The sequence below is a fragment of the Manis javanica genome, chromosome 11, assembly GCF_040802235.1.
Source record: "Manis javanica isolate MJ-LG chromosome 11, MJ_LKY, whole genome shotgun sequence".
Lineage (NCBI taxonomy): Eukaryota > Metazoa > Chordata > Mammalia > Pholidota > Manidae > Manis > Manis javanica.
Window position 1 is genome coordinate 26364802 of NC_133166.1, and position 25274 is coordinate 26390075.

Consider the following 25274-nt stretch of genomic DNA (forward strand, 5'->3'; position numbering starts at 1 on the left):
TGGGCAACAAACACAAAGCAACAAAAGAAAAAATAGGTAAATTGAACATCAGAATTTAAAACTTTTCTATCACACCACACTATCAAAAAAATATAATCACAGTCCACAGAAGAGAAGATATAATTTGAAAACAATATATATGAAGAGGGTCTAGTATCCAGAATATATATTGAAATCTCACAACTCAACAGTATAAATACAAACAACTAATCAAAAAATGGGTAAAAAACTCAAATACATTTCCTTAATGATATATAAAAGCCAAGGTGCTCATAAAAAAATGCTCAACATCATTAGTCATTTGATAAATGAAAATAAAAAATTTGATTAAATACCCCTTGGCACCTGCTAGATGGCTATAATTGAAAAAAAAGAGAAAATGACAAGTATTGTGATGAATGGGAGCCATCATCTATCACTGATCATTCTGTAAATTGATGCAGCCACTGAGGAGAACATTTTGGTACTTCTCCAAAAAGTTGAGCATAAAATTACAAGATGGCTCCAAAATTCCACTCCTTGGTATATATACCTAAAATAATTAGAATTAGGCATTCAAATAAGAATGTTCACAGCAGCACTAGTGACAATAGCCAGAGTATGGAAACAACCCAAATGTGCACCAACTGAAGAATATATAAACAATAAAAGTGGATCCATACAATGTAATATTCTTTAGCCATAAAAAGAAATTAAATACTCATAATATGCTACAACAGGGATGCAATATAAAAACATGTTAAGTTAAAGAAGGTAGGCACAAAGGAATACAAATATATGATTCCATTTATATGTATTATCCAGAATAAATTCATAGAGAAAATTCACTGAGGCAGACACAGGTTAGTGGTTTCTGGAGGCTGCAGAGGGGGGAGAAAGGGGAGTGACTGCTCCATGGGCACATGATTTTCTTTTGGAGTGATGGAAATTTTATAGAAATAGACAGTGGTGAGAGTTGCACAATACTGTGAATATCTTAAGTGTTGCTGAATTGTAAACTTTAAAATGGTTAAAATGGTAAATTTCATGTTATATATCTTTTATTGCATACATACACATGCACACAAAAGAGTTACTGGTTAAACAGATGCCTGGCAATACCCAAAGGATTGGTCCAAGCAATTTATAGATGATAAGAGAAAAAGGATAAGGAAGAAGAAAGGAGAGAATAAGATACAACGCGACCTGTTATAAATACTATGTGAAATAACAAGAACTGGCAATGGACCAAGTAGGAGGCAGCAGTTCTCACTGAGATTTCCCTAGAGCTTCTCTTCAGTGGTGCAATGACCAAAGGGAACCCCTATTCGTTTTAACTTCAATACCTTCACCTCTCTGGTACCCAGGAGACGAGTACGAATTCTCCCAACACACTCCTCGACCAACACACACATTTTGTTAATACCTCTGGTAGTATATTGAAGTCCTGTCCTAAACCAATCGTGTGTGTGTGTGTGTGTGTGTGTGTGTGTAAAAATTTCAGTAACCTAATTCACAGTTGCTACATGACTCCTTAAGATGGAAGACAGGGAACTTGGTAAGTGCTTCTAATCTGTGAGGCTGTGCAATGTGTGCATGGGCCATGCAGCATCAGTCAGCCTGGAGACTGAGTTCAATCATGTGTGTGACCTATCAGTCAATCAGTCATGTACATGTAATAAGCCCCAATAAAATCTCTGAACATCAAAGCTCAGGGAAGCTTCCCTGGATGACAGGACTGCTCCGTACCTGCGGTCACACACTAAAGTCAGGAAAGTCACTCACCCTGACGCAATGGGAGAGGACAATGGATTCCTCAGATTTGGAAACCTTATATGGCCCTAACCATTTCTTTCTTTCTCTGATTTTAATATTTCCCTACAATAAACTAGTAAAAGAGCTTTCAGTGAGTTCTGTGAGTCTGTCTTATCAGTGACTGAAACTGGGGGTAGTTTGGGAAACTCCCTGAACTTGCACTTGACGTCAGAAGTCAGGAGAGTCTCTGAACTGAGCCCTCCAACTGCGGTTCAGCTCCAGGCAGCAGATCGCATCTGATGGCACATTTCTGTCAATGATCTTAGAAGTCAACAAGTTCTCGAAAAAGAACTTCATAGGGGAAAGAAACTTCACAAATTAGCATTCCCCATGACAACTATTCTTAAATTTCTACTTGGGGTCACTTAATTTTAGATATCTAATACTAAGAATTGCATGGGGCTGCTTCTAGACCCTCAATTCTGTTACAGTGACTCTTTTTCTACTTTCTTTTCCTTTTTTGCCAGTGACACTGTCATAATCATCATAGCTTTACAGAACGTCTCAACATATGAGCGTGTAAATTTTCCTATTTTATTCTTCTTTGAGTTAATTTTAGCTATTCTAGATCCTTTCATTTTTCTCCATTCCTTAATTTTCTTCCTTGGTCCTTTCACTACTTCCATAAACAAGTTTGCAAAGACGGGCCCAGATCACTGTCACAAAACCTAATTTCCATCTAATTTCAAGTCTTGGTTCTATTCTTATTAGCTTGCAAGCAATAGGAAATTAACCTACCAAAACCCTTCTCTTCCATAAACCAGACACCAGCACAACCTGTGCCACAGATTCAGGTGAGGCAATACATGAAAATAATGGTAAGAATGATGTTTGAAAATAGTAGGTACTGAATTAATGATAGCTATTACTTTTGTTGTGGTATTATCATTATCAACTTTATTATCTTCTAATTGCATTTATTTACTGAGGAAGAGGAGAACTGGGGTGTTTAATTGCACCAAACCCATAACTTTAAAAGAGACACAATGTTAGTCTCTGTTTGGTATCTCACTCTCTCAAATAGATGATGCAGGTGAGGCTTGGTGCTGGGATTATTTATAGAGAGCTGAAAAAGGAGAAAGAATCAAATGTCTTTAGAGAAATGTATTCCTAGTATCAATCCTTTGGGGATATTTTTTATTTTTAGTATTTGTAGATCTCAGTTAACTGTGGATGAATTGTGCATTGGCAACCACAAAACTTGTCATCATCTGCCTGCAGCAGAATGTTTTCTTCCAGTGTCACTGAGTCCCGTCTTTATTTCTCTTGCTGGGGATTCCAGGGTTGGATGTTGCACAAATCTGGTTTAGCTTTCCCTTCTGTGCCATGTACCTGATTGCCCTTGTTGGAAATGTTCTCATTCTGATTGTTACCTGGTCTGATCCTAGTCTCCACCCACCCACATCCTACTTTCTGGCCATGCTGTCACTGATTGCCCTGAGTCTCCCTACCTCTACCATCCCCCAAATCATGGGTATTTTCTGGTTCAACTCTGTAGAGCTGTGCTTTGATTCCTGTGTTGCTCAAGTATTTTTTATCCACTCTTTTACAGTCATGTAGTGCACTGTAGTTCTTACCACGGGTTTTCATTGCTATGTGGCTATTTGCAAACTCCTCAGTTACAGCGTGATCTTCACCAACAGAGTCACTGTTGTAATTGCTATGCTGGTGGTTCCAAGAAGCTTATGCACAATTGTTCCCATCATTTTCCTCCTCCCAAGGCTTCCTTACTGTGGACACACAGTCATCCCTCATACCTATTGTGAGCACATGGCAGTGGCATGTCTGGCTTGTGCTAGCATCAGTGCCAATGTGTAATATAGTCTAGGGAATATTTTTATCTTGTTTCTGGATATGCGTCTTATCAGTATCTCTTATGCTAGGATTTTATACACTGTCTTCCAATTCCCTTCAATGATGCCCATCTGAAGGCTCTAAATACTTGTACTTCGCATATATGTGTCATCTAGCCTTCTTTGGCCCAGCTCACCTCTTCCTACTCACTCACTGTTTTCATCACGGCATCCCCCAGTGTATCCATATCCTACTGGATAATCTTCATGTAGTCATCCCCCATGTCCTTAATCCAGTCATTCATGGCATCAAGACCAAGAAGAACCAGGAGTGAGTGCAGAATCTTTTTGTTTAAAAAACATTGAATGAGAGGTAATTCATTTGGTTATAAAGGTACAGAGCCTGAGAGCTCTCCTTAGAGCTGTTTTCCACGGACCTTTGTTTCTTAAGGCATTCTTAGCAGAAAGAAAACTTGCCATTTGCGACAATGTGGGTAGACCTAGAGGGTATCATACTAAGTGAAATAAGCCAGGCAGAGAAAGAGAAACACCACAAGACTTCATTTATACGGGCAATCTAACATCTCAGACCTGACTGCGACCCATGAAGCAGTCCCAGTCCAGATTCCAGTCCTGCTCTACCACAGACCTGGCAGTTTTGCCAGATCCGAGCCCAGCCCAGTGATGCAACAGGAGCACATTCAGGATGCAAGGAAGCCACAGCCTGCTGCAGCCTTCTTCACATGTCTGTCCCCTGAGGTCCTGCCTGCAGGCCACACCACAGCCAGGGGACTGGCTTCCAGCTCTACTCAACCCTGATTTCAAAGGTACTCCCATCAGGTCAGCGACCCCCCAGGACAAGGACTTCACCTGCCAAACCAGTCTGAAAATAGGAAGGGGGATCTGCTCCTTCAGTACACACCCCAACTCAAGGCTACACGGGTTACAAAGAATCAGACAAACATGGCACAACAACAGTAACTAATAAAGCTCCAATAACTGACCCTAATGAACTGGAGATCTATGAACTGTTTGACAAAGAGTTCAAAATAATCATCTTAAAGAAGCTCAATTCCCTATGAAAGAAAACAGACAACACTGCAATCAGGAAAACAATGCATGTACAAAAATGAAAGTCTAAAAAGGAATAGATACCATAAAAATGCACCGTATAGAAATCCTGGAGATGAAGAATAATGATACAGTAATGATAAAAAATATATGGTCTGCATATAGAGTGCAATATTATTCAGCCTAAAAAATAAGGAAGCCTTGTCATTGAAACAACATGGAAGAACCTGAGGACCTATATGAAGATCTACGTGAAATGAGCCAGTCACATTAAAAAAATAATAATGCATGAATGTGGTTTTATTTGGACTATTTAAAAAGTGCTGAATTCATAGTAACATAGAGTACAGTGGTGGCTACTAGAGGCTGGGGCCTGGGAAAAGAGGGGAGAGGGGAGATTAAAGAATGAAAGTAGAATGGTAGTTGCCAGGGGATGGAAAGAGGTGGGTAGGGGACTTCTATTCAATGTCTACAGTTTCAGATTTTGCAAAATGAAAAATACTGAGGACAGGAAGTGGTTATAGCTGTTGCATAACAATATAAATATAAGTAAGGGTGAACTGTACATTGGGAATAGAGATTGTAAATTTTATGTTATGGGTGCTCCTCCAAAATAAAAAATTGGAAAATAGTGAAAGAGGAGACACTAAACAAAAGAAAAAATATGCATGTTACACTAGGAATACAAAGTGATCTGAACACACAAGAGACGTGCAGGTCATGCTTGGATGCTTCATTCTGAAGACCATCGGGGCGGTCGTGGTAACTGAGGAAGAGCTGAAGGCAAGGGGAAGTGAGTGGTGGCTATTTGAAAAGTAGAACTTATGATCTCCAAAGACTGTAATATTTTGGGGAGTCATGAAGCAGAAAATGTTCATTGGGTATTCCTGAAAGGACTCTGACCACAATCGTGTTTTTGGTTGGTCACCGTTTTTCATATAAAGCCCATAGCATACAAGGGAAGAATTTTAAGAAGAGACTGGATAGAGTCAGCCTTGGATTGGGAAGATAAATGTAGATACAGTGGGCAGGATGGGTGCATGAGGCAGTGGCCTAGAACCAGGGAGTAAGCTTCTCACTAATCAAAAAAAGCTGTGTTGAAAATGAGTCCCTATCAGATCTAACCAGAATCTCCTTTGCACCACAGGCATTAGCTTTCATCACTCAACAATTCAAAAGTGTCTGAAGATAGAAGATTAAAAATAAAACCAGTTTGTCTAATGTATTTAATTTTCCCTCCTTCTTGCTCTATCTGGCCTCAGGAAAACCATACGCTAAAGCACGTCCTTGTGACTATGAGGACCTCGTTATCATCATCCAGGAAGGGAAACCCTAAGAGAACGAGGGACCTTCAGCTCTGGCTGGATTCTCACTTCTCAGGAGAATGTGGAGTTTTCCTCCCCGTCTGTGACAAGCACTACCACATCAAGGCCCCTTGACAAAAACTTAGGTGCTCACTATTAGTTATGTATCGGCAAGGAGAACTTCGCAGGGCTGGAAGTTAACACTATTAACTACAGGCATAAGCACTGCCAAAACACAGAGTCTTACATGTCTATTTCTTCCTTTTTTTATTATTAAGGTGTCATTGATATACACTCTTAATGAAGATTTCACATGAAAAATATTGTGGTTACTATATTCACATGTATTTCTTCTTCATCTTCTGACCCACAGTTTTAACAAAGCCAAACTGCACCAGGATTCACACATTTCTATTAAACAAAGCAGAAGAGTTATTACTAAGGACAGTAACCTAAGTCACACTTTGAAGATTTAATAGTATGAACTTGGCACTTCCATGTCTTCTGAAGAGGGCAGGATCAGTACCATCCCTCACACAGACTCCTCTCCCTTTAGGATTTCTTTCCTTCACAGCTCATGAACATCCCCTCCCCTGAGCTCAGGAGTTCTGTCCAGTCGGGTGATGTTCCCCTGCAGGCGCACTAGGAAGGAAGAAGGAGGTAGACGGACTTAATGACCCAGACCCCAGAGGACTCAGACGCTAAACTCTGGGACTCTGGGACATGCCCAGGCTGAGGGACATCCTCACTCACTATAAAGGTTTCCTCCATGTGACAGGATGAATGTGGGGTGTGGAGGCTTGATGGGGCTCCAGGGATGGAAAGGGATGCAGGGGACATGAGATACTACAGAGAGGAAAAGAAGGGGACAAGGAGAAGGTAAAGGAGGAGAGAAGGGGACAGTAGCCTCCCCTTGGCTGAGAAGTGACCCAAAGCACCGCTCTCCATTCTCTTCACAAAGAAGGCACCAGAGCACATAGACTGGACAGACGTCAGCAGGTGAGCAGATGACACACCAGCAAGTCCTATGCAGCATCATCACACACACACTCACACACGCACACACGGTCACACACACACAGTCACACACTACACACCTCACACCCAGATCCCACAAACATGTAGCAGTGTACCCACATCTGGGAGCACCAAAGAATGAGCATTGTTCTGGCAGGAAACTACTGACGGGGAAGCAGAGCCAGCACCTAGGCTGTTGTGGTGCGTGAGGCTGAAGGGGTACACTGTAGGTCACTGTCATAGGTCTGAGGTTGGAGATGGAGGTGTAGCAAGGTCATAACCAAGTAAAATGATGAGGGTTTTAAGCTTTTAATCTGCACAATTACCTTAGTTTTTCTCCTACATAGGCCTGGGGAATTTAGAGGTCATCAATTCCTACTTGGGCCCCTGTGTACCCTCTCCATGGAAATGTATCCAAGGCTCCTTAATGGCACCCAATACACCTGCTAGATCAGCCTTACCCACTGCTCCCTCCTGCCTTTTGCTTCATGGCCCCATCATGACAGAGCCTGAGAGAAGGTCCCCCTCCCATCAACAGTGTGAGAAATCTGTAAGGAGAGGAGAACATGGTCTATGTTCCATCTGAGCTGCGTTGGTTTATGTGGGCATCCACAGAGGCCTAGAAATGAGTCACAGTACGAGGCCCGGTGCCTCTCATTCACCTTGGAATGTTCTGTGTCATCCCTCCCTCCTCCCTCCTCCACCTCACCTTGCAGCCACCATGAGTTCTTTCTAAATAATGGATGCTTTACAATCTAGGAAGTTATTTGTGTTACAGGGGATTTTTAGAAGTTTACACTTAAAAGGAAAACAAGTTTTAGGGAAGTACTAATAATGTAAATAACTACCATTTACTGAATATACCCTATGGGCCAACACTCTATATTCATTGGTCTTGTTTCTCCTTAATATAAGTCACAGTGGATAGAATTCATTAACCCAATTTCACAGAACTAACTGCCTTGAAAAGTAAAGGTGCTGTCACTGGTTCTTCAGCTAAAAGATGGCATGGCCAAACATGTATTGAGTGATTTCAAAGTTGATATAAATCATCTATAATACTGTGTTATTAGCATCTCATTAATGGGGAAAAGAGCCAATAGAGTAAAAGAAAATTTATAACTGCAATAAACAGAGTGTGGGTGGGCACTAAAGAGGAAAGATCTTTAATTAACATACCTGAGCTTCAAAATGGATTCTGGGTCTGGGATCCTTGTCAGTGTGAACATCTAGGAAAAGATGAAATTTTTGCCTTCCTCCATGAATAATCCTTGAGCATATTGGCCCCACACTGTCTGCCTCTGTGTGTGGTCCACAGCTGCTGCAGAAACAGGCAATCATTATGAACAAAACTGAGAGATGGTGGATTCCCCTTGATTTTTCCATCTACTGTCAGAGAAGAGTCCCTTCTGACACTCGTCCGGAAACTTGTCCCCCAGCTGGTGAAAACCAGCCCCCTGGAGATGGAGCCAGCTCTGAACTGTGACTCTCATGCTGTATCGTCCTAGCTATTCCCAGAGACTCTCCCAAATGAAGTTCCATAACCGCTGTTGTCTTTACTCTGAGTTTGACATCTGCCCCCCAGCATTGCCAACACTGTGTTCTTCCTGCACATAGTAGTTTTTCACTCCAGCTGCTGTGGGGGAAGAGAAACACCTTTTCTCCTATGAAACAGGGGATTAATTATTCCCTTGTTGGATATTACTTCTGGGCAATAACTACCTGGCAGTTATATGTAAATACATTCTTAATAAAACTTTATATTTTTCTCTGTCTCACACAGAAAGTCATGTATATAATTCCATATACACGTACACAACATAAACAACATCAGGGATTTCTCAGAATCAACAGAAGTCTAGAGGTATGGGACTGGAAACAAGCCATTCCATAAGGTTACGAAGCACTAAATATAGCGATGGTCTCACAGTAGAAAGATCATGTGACAAGTTGAAAGACAGACATTATGACTAACATCCCAAATGTCATGCTACTGTCTCAGGTCCATGAGGCAAATCTTAACATTTTTATTATATTGAAACACAGACAATGGTATGAGTCAGCTGTTCTCATTTGGACTTTAGATTATTTAATAGTTTGAGAACCACTGGATACACTCATTGCCCTGAAGAAAACAAGGGGCTACTTGAAAATGTAATGGAAGACCATAAAATATACATACATGTTATTTTCCGAAATACTGGCAGTTCATTCAAAGATCTCATTATTAAAAAAATAATGCCTAAGACAACACTGTCTATGATGAATTTCAGAAAAATGATGTGTTTGAGAAAGTTGCTCTTTGCCCTCTGGAAGAAGAGAACCCCTAATGACTGTAAATTACCTACTCCTTCCATTACCTCCAGTGCATTCACAAGAGATCTTTCCATCTTTCCAGGATCTTGATAAGAAAAGATTTTGAACTGAGTGTCATCCCACCTCCTTCACGAAATTTAGCAAGCCTTGTTAGGAGAATGTCTCCTATCAATGATACCCAGTTCCATCCCCTCTTCTTTCGCCTGATAGGGATACCAGGATTGGAAGCTGCACATTTTTGGATTGCTTTCCCATTTTGTGCTGTGTACCTGATTGCCCTCGTGGGGAACATCACCATTCTCTTTGTCATCAAGACGGAACACAGTCTCCACCTGCCCATGTTCTACTTCCTCGCCATGTTGGCTGTGATTGATCTGGTTCTGTCCACGTCCACCATCCCCAAAATGCTGGGCATCTTCTGGTTCAGCCTCCAAGAGATCAGCTTTGAGGGCTGCCTTACTCAGATGTTCTTTGTCCACATGTTTGCAGGCATGGAGACTGTTCTACTGGTGGCCATGGCGTATGACCGCTTTGTTGCCATCCGCAACCCTCTCCAGTACACCATGATCCTCACCAATAAAACCATTGGCCTCCTGGCCTCTCTTGTTGTGGGAAGAAACTTGATTATTTCAACTCCATTTGTGTTTCTCATTCTGAGGCTGCCCTTCTGTGGGCATGACATCATCCCTCACACATACTGTGAGCACATGGGTCTTGCCCGGCTGGCCTGTGCACCCATCAAGGTCAACGTTATCTATGGGCTCGTGGCGATTTCTAACGCCTTTGTGGATGTGATCCTCATTGCCTCCTCCTACGTGCTTATCCTTCAAGCTGTTTTCCGCCTCCCCTCTCAGGACGCCCGACTGAAGGCTCTCAATACCTGTGGCTCTCATGTCTGTGTCATGCTCTGCTTTTACACACCAGCATTTTTCTCTTTTATGACACACCGCTTTGGACAGAACATTCCCCGCTATATCCACATTCTTTTGGCTAATCTATACGTGGTTGTCCCACCTGCCCTTAATCCAGTCATCTACGGGGTCAGGACCAAGCAGATCCGAGAGCACGTGGTAAAGGTATTTGCACAGAAACAGTAGTTCTGTGTGAAGACTCAGGAAATAGGGCCACCTATTATCCACATTTTAATATGCTGACGTCTCTTTCGAATTCCTACTATATTAGTTAGTAGTAGCCAGGTTTTTCAGGTTTATCAGAAGTAGTTTTGGTTTGACAGATAAAGTGGCCTTTGCTGCCCTCTCTGCTCATCACCCCCAAATAATTGGACAATGGGCAAGGGCTAATGGAAAAAGGGAAAATGTCCTGGTAGCAGCTAAGATTTTGGAGTAGAACAACTGATGGAAAAGAATTAGAACTCCCCATTTCTCCATATTTCTACTCTAAGAAAGTTAAGACTCTGAAGGAACACTGACCTAATAATATCATTTTGTAGATGCAGAGATAACATGAAGCCTGGGCTACTGGCAATTATACGCATTACAGCATCTCTTCTATAGATTTATATTTTTATATTAAACCTCGAATTTTGTGCCCTCTGGAATCATGACTCATTTTTATTGTAATGCTCCCTCAGTCTAGTTACTGTCAGTCTTGCTCCCGTTCTCCTTTCTGACATGATCCTGCAATATTTATTTCACTCCCTCCCCAACATTACCTCTCTCTCCACCATGAACACTATATCTCCATCTACTGTTATAAATCTCTTCCTCACTCTTTACCCAATAAACTATGTATTTGGCAATTGAGGAATATGAGAGTGTACAGCATGGGTGTTAAGGACACATAGTATTACTTTCTCACCTGAAGCAAAGTGATATTACATGTGAATAAATGTTTGTGCTCTGTGTCTAGTTCCAACTAAATTCTATTTACAATTTCTCTTGTTACACCATTTACTTTCAGATACATACAGTTTCAGAAACTTTGTAAATGAAAATCAGAATCTATGCTTTCAACACAAAGCCACACTTAACATCAAGCTCTGTATGATTTCAGTACAATTTATTATGCCTATAGATATCCAATAGAAAGTCCCGCTTCCAAACTCCAAATGCAGATGGAGAATGTGGTTTGATTTAAGCTAGAACAGAGAAGCCCTGAACTGAAATTTGTGTCTGAGCAAGGCACCTTTGCTTACAAATCACACGTCTCCACTGTATTCTTTTTAGACCCACATACCAGGTTCACGAAAAAACAGGCAAAGTGCACAGAAGCACACCAGCGGGGGTCAACATGAAATGGCACGGATCTAGAGGAGAAGACAAGGGTAGAAATGATCCTGTTGTCATTTTGTACATCTGTGCAATTTTTGTGAATTTGGGCAGATCTAGGTCTGAATTTTCATACTACCAGAGCAAAATTCTTACTTTTACCACCTTGAGGAATTTATTTAGCCCTGTTTGCATGGGTTATAATTTAACTATTTTTTTAGCCCTTGCCTCATGGCCCTAAAACTTGATAGGAATGTGGAATTTTAAATATTGAAAGACATAAAAATTCACCTGACCTATTCATTTTATTTTGTTCCAAAGCAGTAAGTTCTGTACATAAAATACCAGTCCTTACCACCATCTGATGTAGCGAGAAATGGAAGATGACTCAGAAAATCCTTTTGAACACAAAGTCCTAATTTTGTAAATATTGGGTAGGAAATATTTTACATATATATGTGAGACTCCATTGTTGGTCTTGGTGGATATATCTAGGAGAGTAGGAGTTGGAGCCAAGAGCCTAGGATTGGTGTCAAGAATGAGAGAGGAGCATACAGAGACTCTGAGAGCAGGTGGATGAAAGATAGTAAAAAAGAATGACTGAAATTGATGCAGTTCATCCTACGGTCCATTGGTGCTGAGTGGTGAGGCATGACCAGCCCCCAGGCCATCCCCATCTGTGCCACAAAGAGACATACTCCATGCACACAAGGTATTTTCTGCTGTCAGTTTTACGAAGGGGTCTGTGGCATGTACCGAACAACTTCCTTGTTAAATCTATTCATGGTATTGGCAGAAATTCAATGTCAAAGTAACAGTATACACAGTGTGGACTGGAGTACACAGTTATGCCGTCCATGAAATGCTTCACAGCCAAACTTCTTTGCGATACCTAGACTTGGCTGAGCAAAGTCTTTCATTAGCCTCCCTTCTCACTGGGCCTCGGTGCTTCACTGTGGATTCCTCAAACATTTCCAAGTCTACTTATGGTGATAGGGACTAACCAGGGACAGCAGTGCTGTCTGGGTGGCGTTCTAAGGTCTGAGCCAAACACATGCGGGCCCAGTTCTCTTTCAAGAACTCCATGAGATTCTTATTTCAATACCCACCACCTTGTGGACTCAGCCATTTGCCCTAAGGTGCTCTGTAACCTGCATCTACGGGGTTTTCCTGAGATGTCTGGCTGAGACAAGGCCTCAGGAGAATAAATCACTGAGAAGTCTTTCTGGACAGCATATTCTTTCTTTCATGAAATCACATGAGATGGGGACAACAGCAGAGTGCTGACATGCAGATAAGAGTTGACTGTCACTCACGTCAGGCATAGGATGCATCCAGGGCTCTCTCTGGTCTACCAATGGCCCCCACTGAACCTTGAGCTTGAACTGTGCCTTGGAGCTGTTTACTTACTCTCTCCAATCTGTTTTCTGGCTCTCATGCTGCCTCCCAGCTACAGCACCCCTGGGAGGCATTGGGTATGGCACACATACCTTACCTTACCTGCCCACCTCTCAGTGCTGCTACCTGGAGTGATCAGCCTTCCCCCTCCACAGGCTCCATGTGACCTGTCAGAAGTGGCTGCACCTGTCTGCTCTGGACTCTCTGAGACCATTGCTCTGCAAGGCCACCAAGCACTTTTAGTCTGTGTCCTGTTTTACATCCAACAGCTATGATGACATGCTCTCTAAGTCAATATTGCATAATGCCAGGTAAGGGAGGTGCATTTCTTGTGTGAATGGGAACATTCTCTCATTCCAACCACAGGTGCCTCACTATACTACATGGCTAGAGACACTGTGGAAGGAAAGTCTGAGTTGAAAGAGATTATCTTCTAGAAATCCAGTGATTAGGGTGTAAGCCTTTCAGAACCCAAGAACCTGACAGACTCCAGTACATTACAGATGACCTGGCAAAGGACTGTTATAGCTCTAATGCAAACACGAGGCACAACACACAGATTCCACTGCTACAGTAAATAAGCCTGCTGCCAACATACACGTTATCACTGTCACTCTAGCAGGGACACGAGCTCCAGCACTAAAACACCCTACCTGCCCTCATTGAGGCAAGTATCTGGCCTTGGTGTTGCTCTAGCTCATAAAAAGTTATACACATTGTCACTGCCACTGCCAGGTAGCATGATTGCATCACTCTGTAATATAATGCACATGAAGAAGGCGGAAAAAGATCATAACACACAACAGGATCTTCAAAATATTTGGGAGCATCCAGTGTTAATCTGTTTGGAAAAGGGAACATAACCTAGTGATAGATAAGGCTTTATAGTTCAAAGAAAGATAATTATTTGCTGTAATTATATAATAGTCCCTCAATGTGTCTAGATTTCTTATTCCATTCCTTAACTCAGATCCAAACACCAGCTCTGCAATCTTCCTCCTTTACTGTGTTCCTCCCACAACTATCTTCTGAATTTTTCAGCTCTGCTTTGCAAGAATGTACCACCACCTAACCCACCCTCCTCAATCCCAGTCTTGTGATAGTTTACACACACACACCCCATCTTGTTCATGCATTATATCCTTATTCACAGGTATAATTGACAGAAAATACTGGCTAACTTAATGCCATATGCATGTTCTCTCTTGGAAACTGAAGGGAGGAAGCCACGAGAAGGGCAGGATTGTTCTATTTGATCAATTTCTACATAGTCTTCTCTGTGGGTAAGGCAAATACTTAGAATCAAGAGTGTGATTTTAACTATGCCTCATGTTACTTCTCAAGACTACCTCCGCCATGTTATGGAATTAAAGAAAGGATTTTCTCTTGGTTCAGAAAATAGGCAACATGCTATGGAAGAGATGAGGGCCTCTGACTGGTAACCAGAAAACTCTTTCATGAAACCTGTCTGTATCCAATTCCCACCGACATGCTGCATCCCAACAGGACACAGGTCCGCCCTTCTTCCTTCCTTGTGATGGGGATCCCAGAGCTGGAAGATGTGCACATCTGGATTGGCTTCTCCTTCTTTGGAGAGTCCCTAGTAGCCCTCCTGGGGAACATCACTATCCACACTGAATGCAGCCTCCACTAGCCCATGTTTTCCTTCCTGGCCATGTGGGCCTGCACTGACCTTGGCCTATGCACAGCCACCACCCTCCAGATACTGAGCATTTTCTTGTTCAGTTTCAGAGAGATTGTGTTTCATGCTTGCATCACACAGATGTACACTATCCATCTTTGCACTGGCCTGGAGTCTGCACTGCTCACACTCACAGCCATAAAGCAATATATTGTCAACAGCAATACAAGCAGGATACAGTGGCGAGAGAAATTATTTAGGAGTCTCATATTCCAGGTATAAATTCAGGCTCTGGCCTTGACTGCAAGATTTACCTTAGGATTTACTTGCATCTCTTTGATTTTCAGTATCCTTGCCAAAAAATGTTATGGAGCAGTATTCATTTGGGCAATAAAATTCTATGAAGCAAAATTAATTAACATCAAAAGAACAGTTGGGAAAATCTTTGCAGCTTGTAAAATATTAAAAGATGTAGAATAAATAAGCACATGTATTTCTTTGTTACTTGTTACTTCTGGCGTATGTAGGCCAAGCTTCTGGAGCCTGAGTCCAGTGTTCAGTCACTGTATGAAGGGGGGCCCCCAGCTCCAGATCCCCAATACTGGTGGCTCTTTGGGGACACTAAGCCCTCACCATGGTCAGGAGACCACAAAACCAAGGAGGTAACAGGGCTCTATCTGGGCTGGAGGATGCATGGGCTAAGCCCCCACCGGGTTTGTTGGGGGTGAGCCTTAGGGCAGACTCTAACAGAGTGGCAGCTGACAGAATTAACATAAAGTCTTTCTCATTAGAGTATAGAAGCAAAGTAAGTCAGGTGATTTCTTTGGCTGTCCTAAGAGTTTCAAAGACATTAAGTTAGCTTCTAATTGGAGACGGAACCCTCCTTGAAACTCAAGGGCAGGTGAGCAAGGAATATGCAGAGCACAGGGTAGGGGGACTGTAATGTAAACTGAGAGGGGCAGTGAACTGAAGAAATGACACTTTGTGTGAACATATAAAGAAAAAGTGACCGACTAATCATTTTCTCTATAGAAATTATGAAAACGACACAAACAAGATTTAGAAAAACTAAACACAACAGAACAATGAATGAAGATGACAAAAGTAATCTTTTAATAAAAAGGAAGTACGACTCAGAAGATGGAATCAAGCGCCTTGGGGGACACAAGAAGAGCCACAGGGATCATTTCCAGAGCTTAATCCATAAACATTTCCTCCAACATCATAAACCAGTGATGCCTGTGTTCCTCCCATTTTCCCTTTATTAAGTTGGAATGTGTAATGTGCTTGTCTTGAACCTTTTCCATTATAGCATGTTGGATGTGTGTAGGGCCAGATATTTTCCACATAAGTTCACAGGTGCCATACAAAGATAAATCATACCCAATGCACCAATGGATTCTCATCTGCACCTGGAACAGGTAGTGATATAAACTTAGATGCATATTCAGAAGCAGTGTAATAGGTGTTCAAACGAACACTTCAACACTAATGTGTATAATGGCACTAGTCTTAGGTAGTGAGAGAATGTACCTTCACACTAAGCATGATATATAATGGGATAGGAATTTCTGTCCATTTGTTTGTTTTGCATGGAGTAGGAATCTACGTAATTGTAGCCAAAAGGTGTACTGTGATCTTACATTTAAAAAAATTTTTTTAACTGTGGAAAAATACACGTAACATAAAATTTACTATTAGTGACATTCCGAACTTAAATGTCTTGCAACCATCACCCCATTATCTAGTTCCAAAGCATTTTCATCCCATTGAAATGAAGCGTTTTGAAACATGGGTTTGAAGCCCATGAAGCAGCCACTGCTCATGTCCTCCTTTCCTCAGACACTGGAAACCATCAGTTTTCTTTCTCCCACAGTGGATTTTTCTATTCTGGGTATCATACAATGTGTGGCCTTTTGTATCTGGCTTCTTTTACTTTCCTATAATGTTTTAAGGTCCATAGAGTCGTACCATCTGTTAACACTTCATTGTTTTTTATACCTGGATATTACTCCATTGTATAGCTATACTACACATATTTATACATCTTTCAATTGATAAACAGTTGAGTTGCCTCCACCTTTCAAGTCTTATAAACAGTGTCATCATAGACATTAGTGTAGAGTGTTTGTTTGGACAACTATTACACTGCTTCTGAGTATGCCTCTATTAGTAGAATTGCTGGGTCATATGAAATTCTAAGTTTAAATTTTAGAGGAACCACAAAATTGTCCATCACATGCACCATTTTACTTTCTAACCAAAAATCATAAGGAATCCCATTTTTCAACATCCTTATCAATTCTTGTTTGTCTTTTTAACAACTTCATTGTTACACCTATCTTTGTGTGTCCAGTGACATATTGTGCATTCGATTTGCATTTAACTAAGACGAATGATATTGAGCACCTTTTCATGCACGTTGGCCAATTTTGTATCTTCTTTAGAGAAATGTCTACCCAAATTCTTTGCCCACTTTTTTGATTGAGATGTTTGTGTTTTTATTGTTGAGTTGCAAGTTTTACTTATATAATTTGGGTATTAGGCCCTTATCAGATATACAGTTTGTAAATATTTTCTCCCATTCCAGAGGTCTTCTTTTCACTGTTTTGATACTGTCATGTAATGCACAAACATGTTTAATTTTGATGAAGTACAGTTTATCCATTTTTCTCTTGTTTCTTGCATTTTTGGTATCACATATAAAAGCAATTTAAAAATTCAAGGTCATATAAATTTACATGCTCATATTCTTCTAATATTTTCACATTTCATATTCTTATATTTAGTTCTTTGATTCATTTATCTCTGTGTGTGTGATGAGGTAAAGGCCCAATTTCATTCTTTGGCATGAGGATATATGTTTGCTCCAACACCATTCTTTAAACAGACTGTTTCCCTTCAAATTGTCATGACCATGGGTATTTGACCATAAATACTTGATTTTATTTCTTGCATCTCAACTCTGTTCCATTCATTTATATATCTGTCCTATATCAATTATGCCAGATCTAACTGCCATAGTTTTGTAGAAAGTGTGAGTCTTCCAAATGTGTTCTTTTTTATGATTATTTTGAGTATTAGTACTCCTTGAAACACTATATAAATTTTAATTGAGTTTCATTTACAAAAAAAAAAAAAGGTTCTTGGAATTTGGATAGCGATGGCACTGAATCCACAGATCACCTTAGTGCTGCCATCCTAACAACATTGAGCATCCAATGCATGGGAAAAGGAGGTCTTTCATTTACTTAGTTCTTTAATTTTGTTCAGCAATGTATTACAATTTTTATTGTGTAAAATTTCTACGTTCTTATTTAAATGTGTTCCTGGGTATGTTATTCTTTTGATGCTATTATATAGGGAATTGTTTCTTATTTTACTTTTCATGTTTTTCATTGATGGTGTTCAGCAATATATTGGGTTTTGTGCTTTGTCTTCCACAACTTTGCTAAATATTTTATTATATATAGATATGAACGTGAATGACTATGAATATAACCATATATATTGTGTTTATCAGTACAAATTAAAGCAGGCATTCTTTTCCTGTTCCTGATCTTAGGGAGAAACCATTCAGCATTTTATCACCAAATATAGTGTTAGCTGTGCATGTTACATAAATGTCCTTTACGTTGAGAAGTTCTCTCCTATTCCTGCCTTTCTCAGTGCTTTATTGTAAAAGGGTGGTCAGGGTTCTTTAAAAAAAATTGGCACTCTGCCTATCAAGAAATATGAGTCTAATACATTTCTCTTTGAATTTGGCATGGGTGTGGCATATGGTTGCTTAAACCAATAGAGTATGGTGAAGGCAGTGATATATAACTTCTTAGGTTTGTTTTAATAGACAATACCACTTTCATCTGGTACTGCTGGGAAGACTGCTTCTTCTTTTTAAGGTTAACCCTAAGATCACCATACTGGAGAAACCATATGCAGCTTCTCTGAACAAGAGTCCCAGGTGAGCCTGTCTTTCTATTATTCTGGACTAGAAGTCAGGCATGATGATAAAGAAACCATGATAGAAATTAGTCATACAGAACACTACTTCCAGCCAACAATTATTTGCATCATCTTCAGAAATTTAAGCAATTATATCTGAGATTCTTAATATGATGAAGCAGAAAAGAATAGCCCTTGCTTACCTTTCTAAATTCTTACACAGTGAGATCTACAAGATGAGCCAATTTGTTTTGTTTCCTGACTTTATGCCTCTAAACCTAGGAAGTTTACCAAACAGTAATAGATGGCAACCCATTCAGGTTCAATTGGGATCATATGAGGCAAGAAGAGAGCCAATGACACGGAAGCAGTATTTGAAAGGATATGGGCTACATTTTTTTAAATTCAGGTATGATTGATATAACTCTTTTGAAGGTTTCACATGAAAAAACAATGTGGTTACTACATTTACCCATATTATCAAGTCCCCACCCATACCCCAATGCAGCCACTGTCCATCAGTGTAGTAAGATGCCACAGATCCACCACTATGTGCCTTCTCTGTCATACACTGTTCTCCCCGTGATCCCCCACACCATGTGTACTAAACATAATACCCCTCAATCCTCTTCTCCCTCCCTCCACACCCACCCTCCCACACCCCTTCCCTTTGGTAACCACTAGTTCATTCTTGGAGTCTCTGAGTCTGCTGTCATTTTGTTCCTTCAGTTTTGCTTCATTGTTATACTCCACAAATGAGGGAAATCATTTGGCATCTGTCTTTCTCTGCCTGGCTTATTTTACTGAGCATAATGTCCTCCAGCTCAATCCATGTTGTTGCAAATGGTAGGATTTGTTTCTTTCTTATGGCTGAATAGTATTTCATTGTATATATATACCACATCTCCTTTATCCATTCATCTACAGAAGGATGCTTAGGTTGCTTCCATATTTTGGCTATTGTAAAAAGTGCTGCAATGAACATAGGGGTGCATATGTCTTTTTAATATGAGAGGTCATATTCTTTGGGTATGTTCCAAGAAGTGGTATTCCAGGGTGAAATGTATTTCTATTTTTATTTTTTTTAGAGACGTCCATATTGCTTTCCACAATGGTTGAACTAGCTTACATTCCCACCAGCAATGTAGGAGGGTTCCACTTTCTCCTCATCCTCACCAACATTTGTTGTTCTTAGTCTTTTCAATGCTGGCCATCCTTACTGGTGTGAGGTGATATCTCACTGCGGTTTTAATTTGCATTTCCCTGATGATTAGTGATGTGTATAATCTTCTCATGTGTCTGTTCGCCATCTGAATTTCTTCTTTGGAGAACTGTCTCTTCATATCCTTTGCCCATTTGTTAATCAGGTTATTTGCTTTTTGGGTGTTGAGGTGTGTAAGTTCTTTATATATTTTGGATGTTAACCCCTTGTTGGATATGTCATTTACAAATATATTCTCCCATACTGTAAGATGCCTTTTTGTTTTGTTGATGATGTCCTCTGCTGTACAAACACTTATTTTAGTTTGATGTAGTCCTATGAGTTCATTTTTACTTTTGTTTCCCTTTCTCGAGGAGATGGGTTCAGGAAGAATTTGCTCATGATTACATTCAGAAGATGTTTGCCTATGTTGTCTTCTAAGAGTTTTATGGTTTCATGACTTAAATTCAAGTCTTTAATCCGTTTTGAGTATATTTTTGTGTATGGGGTTTAACAATAATCCAGTTTCATTCACTTGCATGTAGCTGTCCAGTTTTGCCAACACCAGCTGTTGAAGAGGCTATCATTTCCCAATTGTATGTCCATGGCTCCTTTATCATATATTAATTGACCATATAAGGTTGGGTTTATATCAGGGCTCTCTAGTCTGTTCCATTGGTCTATGGGTCTGCTCTTGTTCCAGTACCAAATTGTCTTGATTACTGTGGTTTTGTAGTAGAGCTTGAAGTTGGGGAGCATAATTTCCCCTGCTTTATTCTTCCTTCTCAGGATTGCTTTGTCTATTCGAGGTTTTTTTTGGTTCCATATGAATTTTAGGAGGATTTTCTCTAGTTTGTTGAAGAATGCTGTTGGTATTTTGATAGGAATTGCATTAAATCTATAGATTGCTTTAGAAAGGATGGCCATTTTGACAATATTAATTCTTCCTATCCATGAGCATGGGATATGTTTCCATTTATTGGTATCTTCTTTAATTTCTCTCATGAGTGTCTTGTAGTTTTCAGAGTATAAGTCTTTCACTTCCTTGGTTAGGTTTATTCCTAGGTATTTTATTCTTTTTGATGCAATTGTGAAAGGAATTGTTTTCCTGATTTCTCTCTCTGATAGTTCATTGTTAGTGTATAGGAATGCCACAGATTTCTGTGTATTAATTTTGTAACCTGCAACTTTGCTGAATTCAGATATTAGATCGAGTAGTTTTGGAGTGGGTTGTTTAGGGTTTTTTATGTACAACATCATGTCATCTGCAAACAGGGACAGTTTAACCTCTTCCTTGCCAATCTGGATGCCTTTTATTTCTTTGTGTTGTCTGATTGCTGTGACTAGGACCTCCAATATTATGTTGAACAGAAGTGGGGAGAGTAGGCATCCCTGTCTTGTTCCCAATCTTAAGGGAAAAGCTTTCAGCTTCTTGCTGTTAAGTATAATGTTGGCTGTGGGTTTGTCATATACGGCCTTTATTATGTTGAGGTACTTTCCCTCTATACCCATTTTGTTGAGACTTTTTATATGAATGGGTGTTGAATTTTGTTGAATGCTTTTCAGCATGTATGGAGATGATCATGCAGTTTTTGTCCTTCTTATTTTTGATGTGGTGGATGATGTTGATGGATTTTTGAATGTTGTACCATCCTTGCATCCCTGGCATAAATCCAACTTGATCATGATGGATGATCTTTTTGATGCATTTTTGAATTTGGTTTGCTAATATTTTCTTGAGTATTTTTGCATCTATATTCATCAGGGATATTGGTCTGTAATTTTCTTTTTTGTGGTGTCTTTACCTGGTCTTGGTATTAGAGTGATGCTGGCTGGCCTCATAGAATGAGTTTGGAAGTATTCTCTCATCTTCTATTTTTTGGAAAACTTTAAGGAGAATGGGTATTAGGTCTTCACTAAGTGTTTGACAAAAGTCAGCAGTGAAGCCATCTGTTCCAGGATTTTTGTTCTTAGGTAGGTTTTTGATTACCAGTTCAATTTCGTTGCTGGTAATTGGATTGTTGAGATTTTATGTTTCTTCCTTGGTCAGCCTTAGAAGGTTGTATTTTTTAGAAAGTTGTCCATTTCTTCTAGGTTATTCAGTTTGTTAGCATATAATTTTTCAGAGGAGTCTCTAATAATTCTTTGTATTTCTGTGGTGTCTGTAGTGATTTTTCCTTTCTCATTTCTGATTCTGTTCATTTGTGTAAACTCTCTTTTTTTCTTTATAAGCCTGGCTAGGGGTTTATCTATTTTGTTTATTTTCTCGAAGAACCATGTCTTGCTTTCATTGATTCTTTCTATTGTTTTATTCTTCTCAATTTTATTTATTTCTGCTGTATTCTTTATTATGTCCCTCCTTCTACTGACTTTGGGCCTCATTTGTTCTTCTTTTTCCTGTTTCATTAATTGTGTGTTTAGACTGCTCATATGGGATTGTTCTTCTTTCTTGAGGTAGGCCTGTAATGCAATATACTTTCCTCTTAGTGCAGCCTTGGCTGCGCCCCACAGATTTTGCAGTGTTGAGTTATTGTTGTCTTTTGTCTGCTTATATTGCTAGATCTGTGTTTTTATTTGGTCATTGATCCATTGGTTATTTAGGAGCATGTTGTGAAGCCTCCATGTGTTTGTGGGATTTTTCATTTTCTTTGCATGATTTATTTCTAGTTTCATAGCTTTGTGATCTGAGACACTGGTTGGTACAATTTTCTTGAATTTACTGAGGCTCTTTTTGTGGCCTAGTATATGATCTATTCTTAAAAATGTTCCATGTGCACTTGAGAAGAATGTGTATTCTGTTGCTTTTGGGTGTAGAGTTCTGTAGATGTCTGTTAGGTCCATCTGTTCTAGTGTGTTGTTCAGTGCCTCTATGTCCTTATTTATTTTCTGTCTGGTTGATCTGTCCTTCAGAGTGAGTGGAGTGCTGAAGTCTCCTAGAATGAATGCATTGCATTCTATTTCCCCTTTTAATTCTGTTAGTATTTGTTTCACATATGTGGGTGCTCCTGTGTTGGGAGCATACATATTTATAATGGCTATGTCTTCTTGTTGGAGTGACCCCTTTATCATTATGTAATGTTCTTCTTTGTCTCTTGTTATTTTCTGTGTTTTGAAGTCAATTTTGTCTGACACAAGTAATGCAGCTCCTGCTTTTTTCTCTCTGTTAGTTGCATGAAATATCTTTTTCTACCCCTTCACTTTTAGTCTGTGTATGTCTTTGGGTTTAAAGTGAGTCTCTTGCAGACAGCATATTGATGGGTCTTGTTTTTTTTATCCTTTCAGTGACTCTATGTCTTTTGATTGGCACATTCAGTCCATTTACATTTAGGGTGATTATCGATACGTATGTACTTATTGCCATTGCAGGCTTCAGTTTCGTGCTTACCAAAGGTTCAAGGTTAATTTACTTACTATCTAAGAGTCTAACTTAACTCACTTAATATGCTGTTACAAACATAATCTAAAGGTTCTTTTCTTTTTCTCCTCCTTTTTCTTCCACCTCCATTCTTTATATATTAGGTATCATATTCTCTATTCTTTGTTTGTCCCTTGATTGACTTTGGGGATAGTTAATTTAATTTTGCATTTGCTTAGTAATTAGCTGTTCTACTTTCTTTACTGTGGTTTTATTTCCTCTGGTGACAGCTATTAAACCTTAGGAACACTTCCATCTATAGCAGTCCCTCCAAAATAGACTGCACAGATGGTTTGTGGGAGGTAAGTTCTCCCGTCTTTTGCTTATCTGGAAATTGTTTCATCCCTCATTCAAATTTAAATGATAATCTTGCCAGATAAAGTAATCTTGGTTCCAGGCCATTCTGCTTCAGTGAATTAAATACATCATGCCACTCCCTTCTGGCCTGTAAGGTTTCTGCTGAGAAGTATGATATTAGCCTGATTGGCTTTCTGTTGTATGTGATCTTACTTCTTTCTCTGGCTGCTTTTAATAGTCTGTCCTTATCCTTGATCTTTGCCAATTTTATTACTATATGTCTTGGTGTTGTCTTCCTTGGGTCCCTTGTGTTGGGAGATCTGTGGATCTCCATGGCCTCAGAGATTATCTCCTTCCCCAGACTGGGGAAGTTTTCAGCAACTACCTCCTCAAAGACACTTTCTATCCCTTTCTCTTTCTCTTCTTCTTCTAGTATCCCTATAATGCAAATATTGTTCCATTTGGATTGGTCACACAGTTCTCTCAATATTCTTTCATTCTTAGAGATCCTTTTTTCTCTCTCTGCCTCAGCTTCTTTGTATTCCTCTTCTCTAGTTTCTATTTCATTTATCATCTCCTCCACTTTATCCAATGTGCTTTTAATACCCTCTATCATGCTCTTCAGTGATTGGATCTCCATCCTGAATTCATTCCTGAGTTCTTGGATATCTTTCCATACCTCCATTAGCATGTTGATGATTTTTATTTTGAACTCTCTTTCTGGAAGAGTCGTAAGGTCCATGTCATTTAAATCTTTCTCCAGGGTTATATTAATTTTACTCTGGACCAGGTTTCTTCGGCATTTCATATTTGTATATGGAGCCCTCTAGTGTGCAGAAGCTGTAGTCTCTGGAGCTGCTTAGCCCCTGAAGCAATGTTGGGGGTTGCAGGGGAGAGGTATTGGTGCCTTGGGGAAGGAAAGAGCTGTTACCTGCTTCCCGGCTGCTGTGCCTATCTCCACTGCCTGAACCAGTGGGCCGAGCACACAGGTATAAGCTTTGTCCCAGAGCAGCCGGATATGGATCCCTGCCTTCCACAAGCAACTAGAATCTCAGTCTCTCCAGGCATTCTGCCTGTATTAAAGTTCCATCCCAATAGTCATGCGAGTATCATGAAAGCACCATGAAATGTAGGTTTGTGCTCCCAGAGCAGATCTCAGGAGCTAGGTATTCACCAGACCCAGGTCTTCCACTCCCTCCCTGCTCTGTTTCTCTTCCTTCCACGGATGAGCTGGGGTTGAGGAAGGGCTTGGGTCCTGCCTGGCCACAGCTTTGGTACGTTACCCCATTTGGTGAAGTCTGCTGTTTTCTCCAGGTGTATGCAGTCTGGCAATGTCCTCTTTCTTGTTGCTCTCTTAGAATTAGTTGCACCAACTATATTTTCTAATTGTATCCAGTTTTAGGAGGAAGCCTCTGTCTCTCCTCTCACACTGCCATCTTTAATCCAATGGGGCTACATTTTTTACAAAACTAATGAAAGACATACAACTTCATTCAGAAACAGTACAAATTTCATAATAATAACATTAAAAAATAGCATATCAAGTAAAATGTTGAACAAAAAGACACAAATTATTGAAAACTTCAAGCCAAATAAAACACATTATGGAAAATATCATAACAAAACTAAATCATAACACAAAATTGTTGAAAATACCCCATAAAAAACAATTCCAGCTTCAACTGAGTTCACTCGAAACAGACTCTGACATAGGAGATCTACAGAGAAGTGCTCTCAGAAAGCTCACTATTAAGGATTTTGGATTAGTGTGCAGGCTGGCAGTCAACACTGTGGTTTTAATACATATATACTTAGTGGAGAATTATTAAAATCATTTTATGTAATCATTATTTATG

At 39.9% G+C, this 25274-nt stretch overlaps 1 protein-coding gene and 1 pseudogene across 1 annotated transcript; both read left to right on the forward strand.

Moving 5' to 3' along the window:
• The first annotated feature begins 1518 nt into the window (after positions 1-1518).
• On the forward strand, positions 1519-3943 carry LOC118967627 (olfactory receptor 52E8-like; annotated as a pseudogene).
• Positions 3944-9453: 5510 nt separating this feature from the next.
• On the forward strand, positions 9454-10392 carry LOC140844231 (olfactory receptor 52E4-like). The gene has a single exon (XM_073215713.1). The coding sequence runs from the start codon at positions 9454-9456 to the stop codon at positions 10390-10392; it is 939 nt and encodes a 312-aa protein (XP_073071814.1).
• The last annotated feature ends 14882 nt before the right edge of the window (positions 10393-25274 follow it).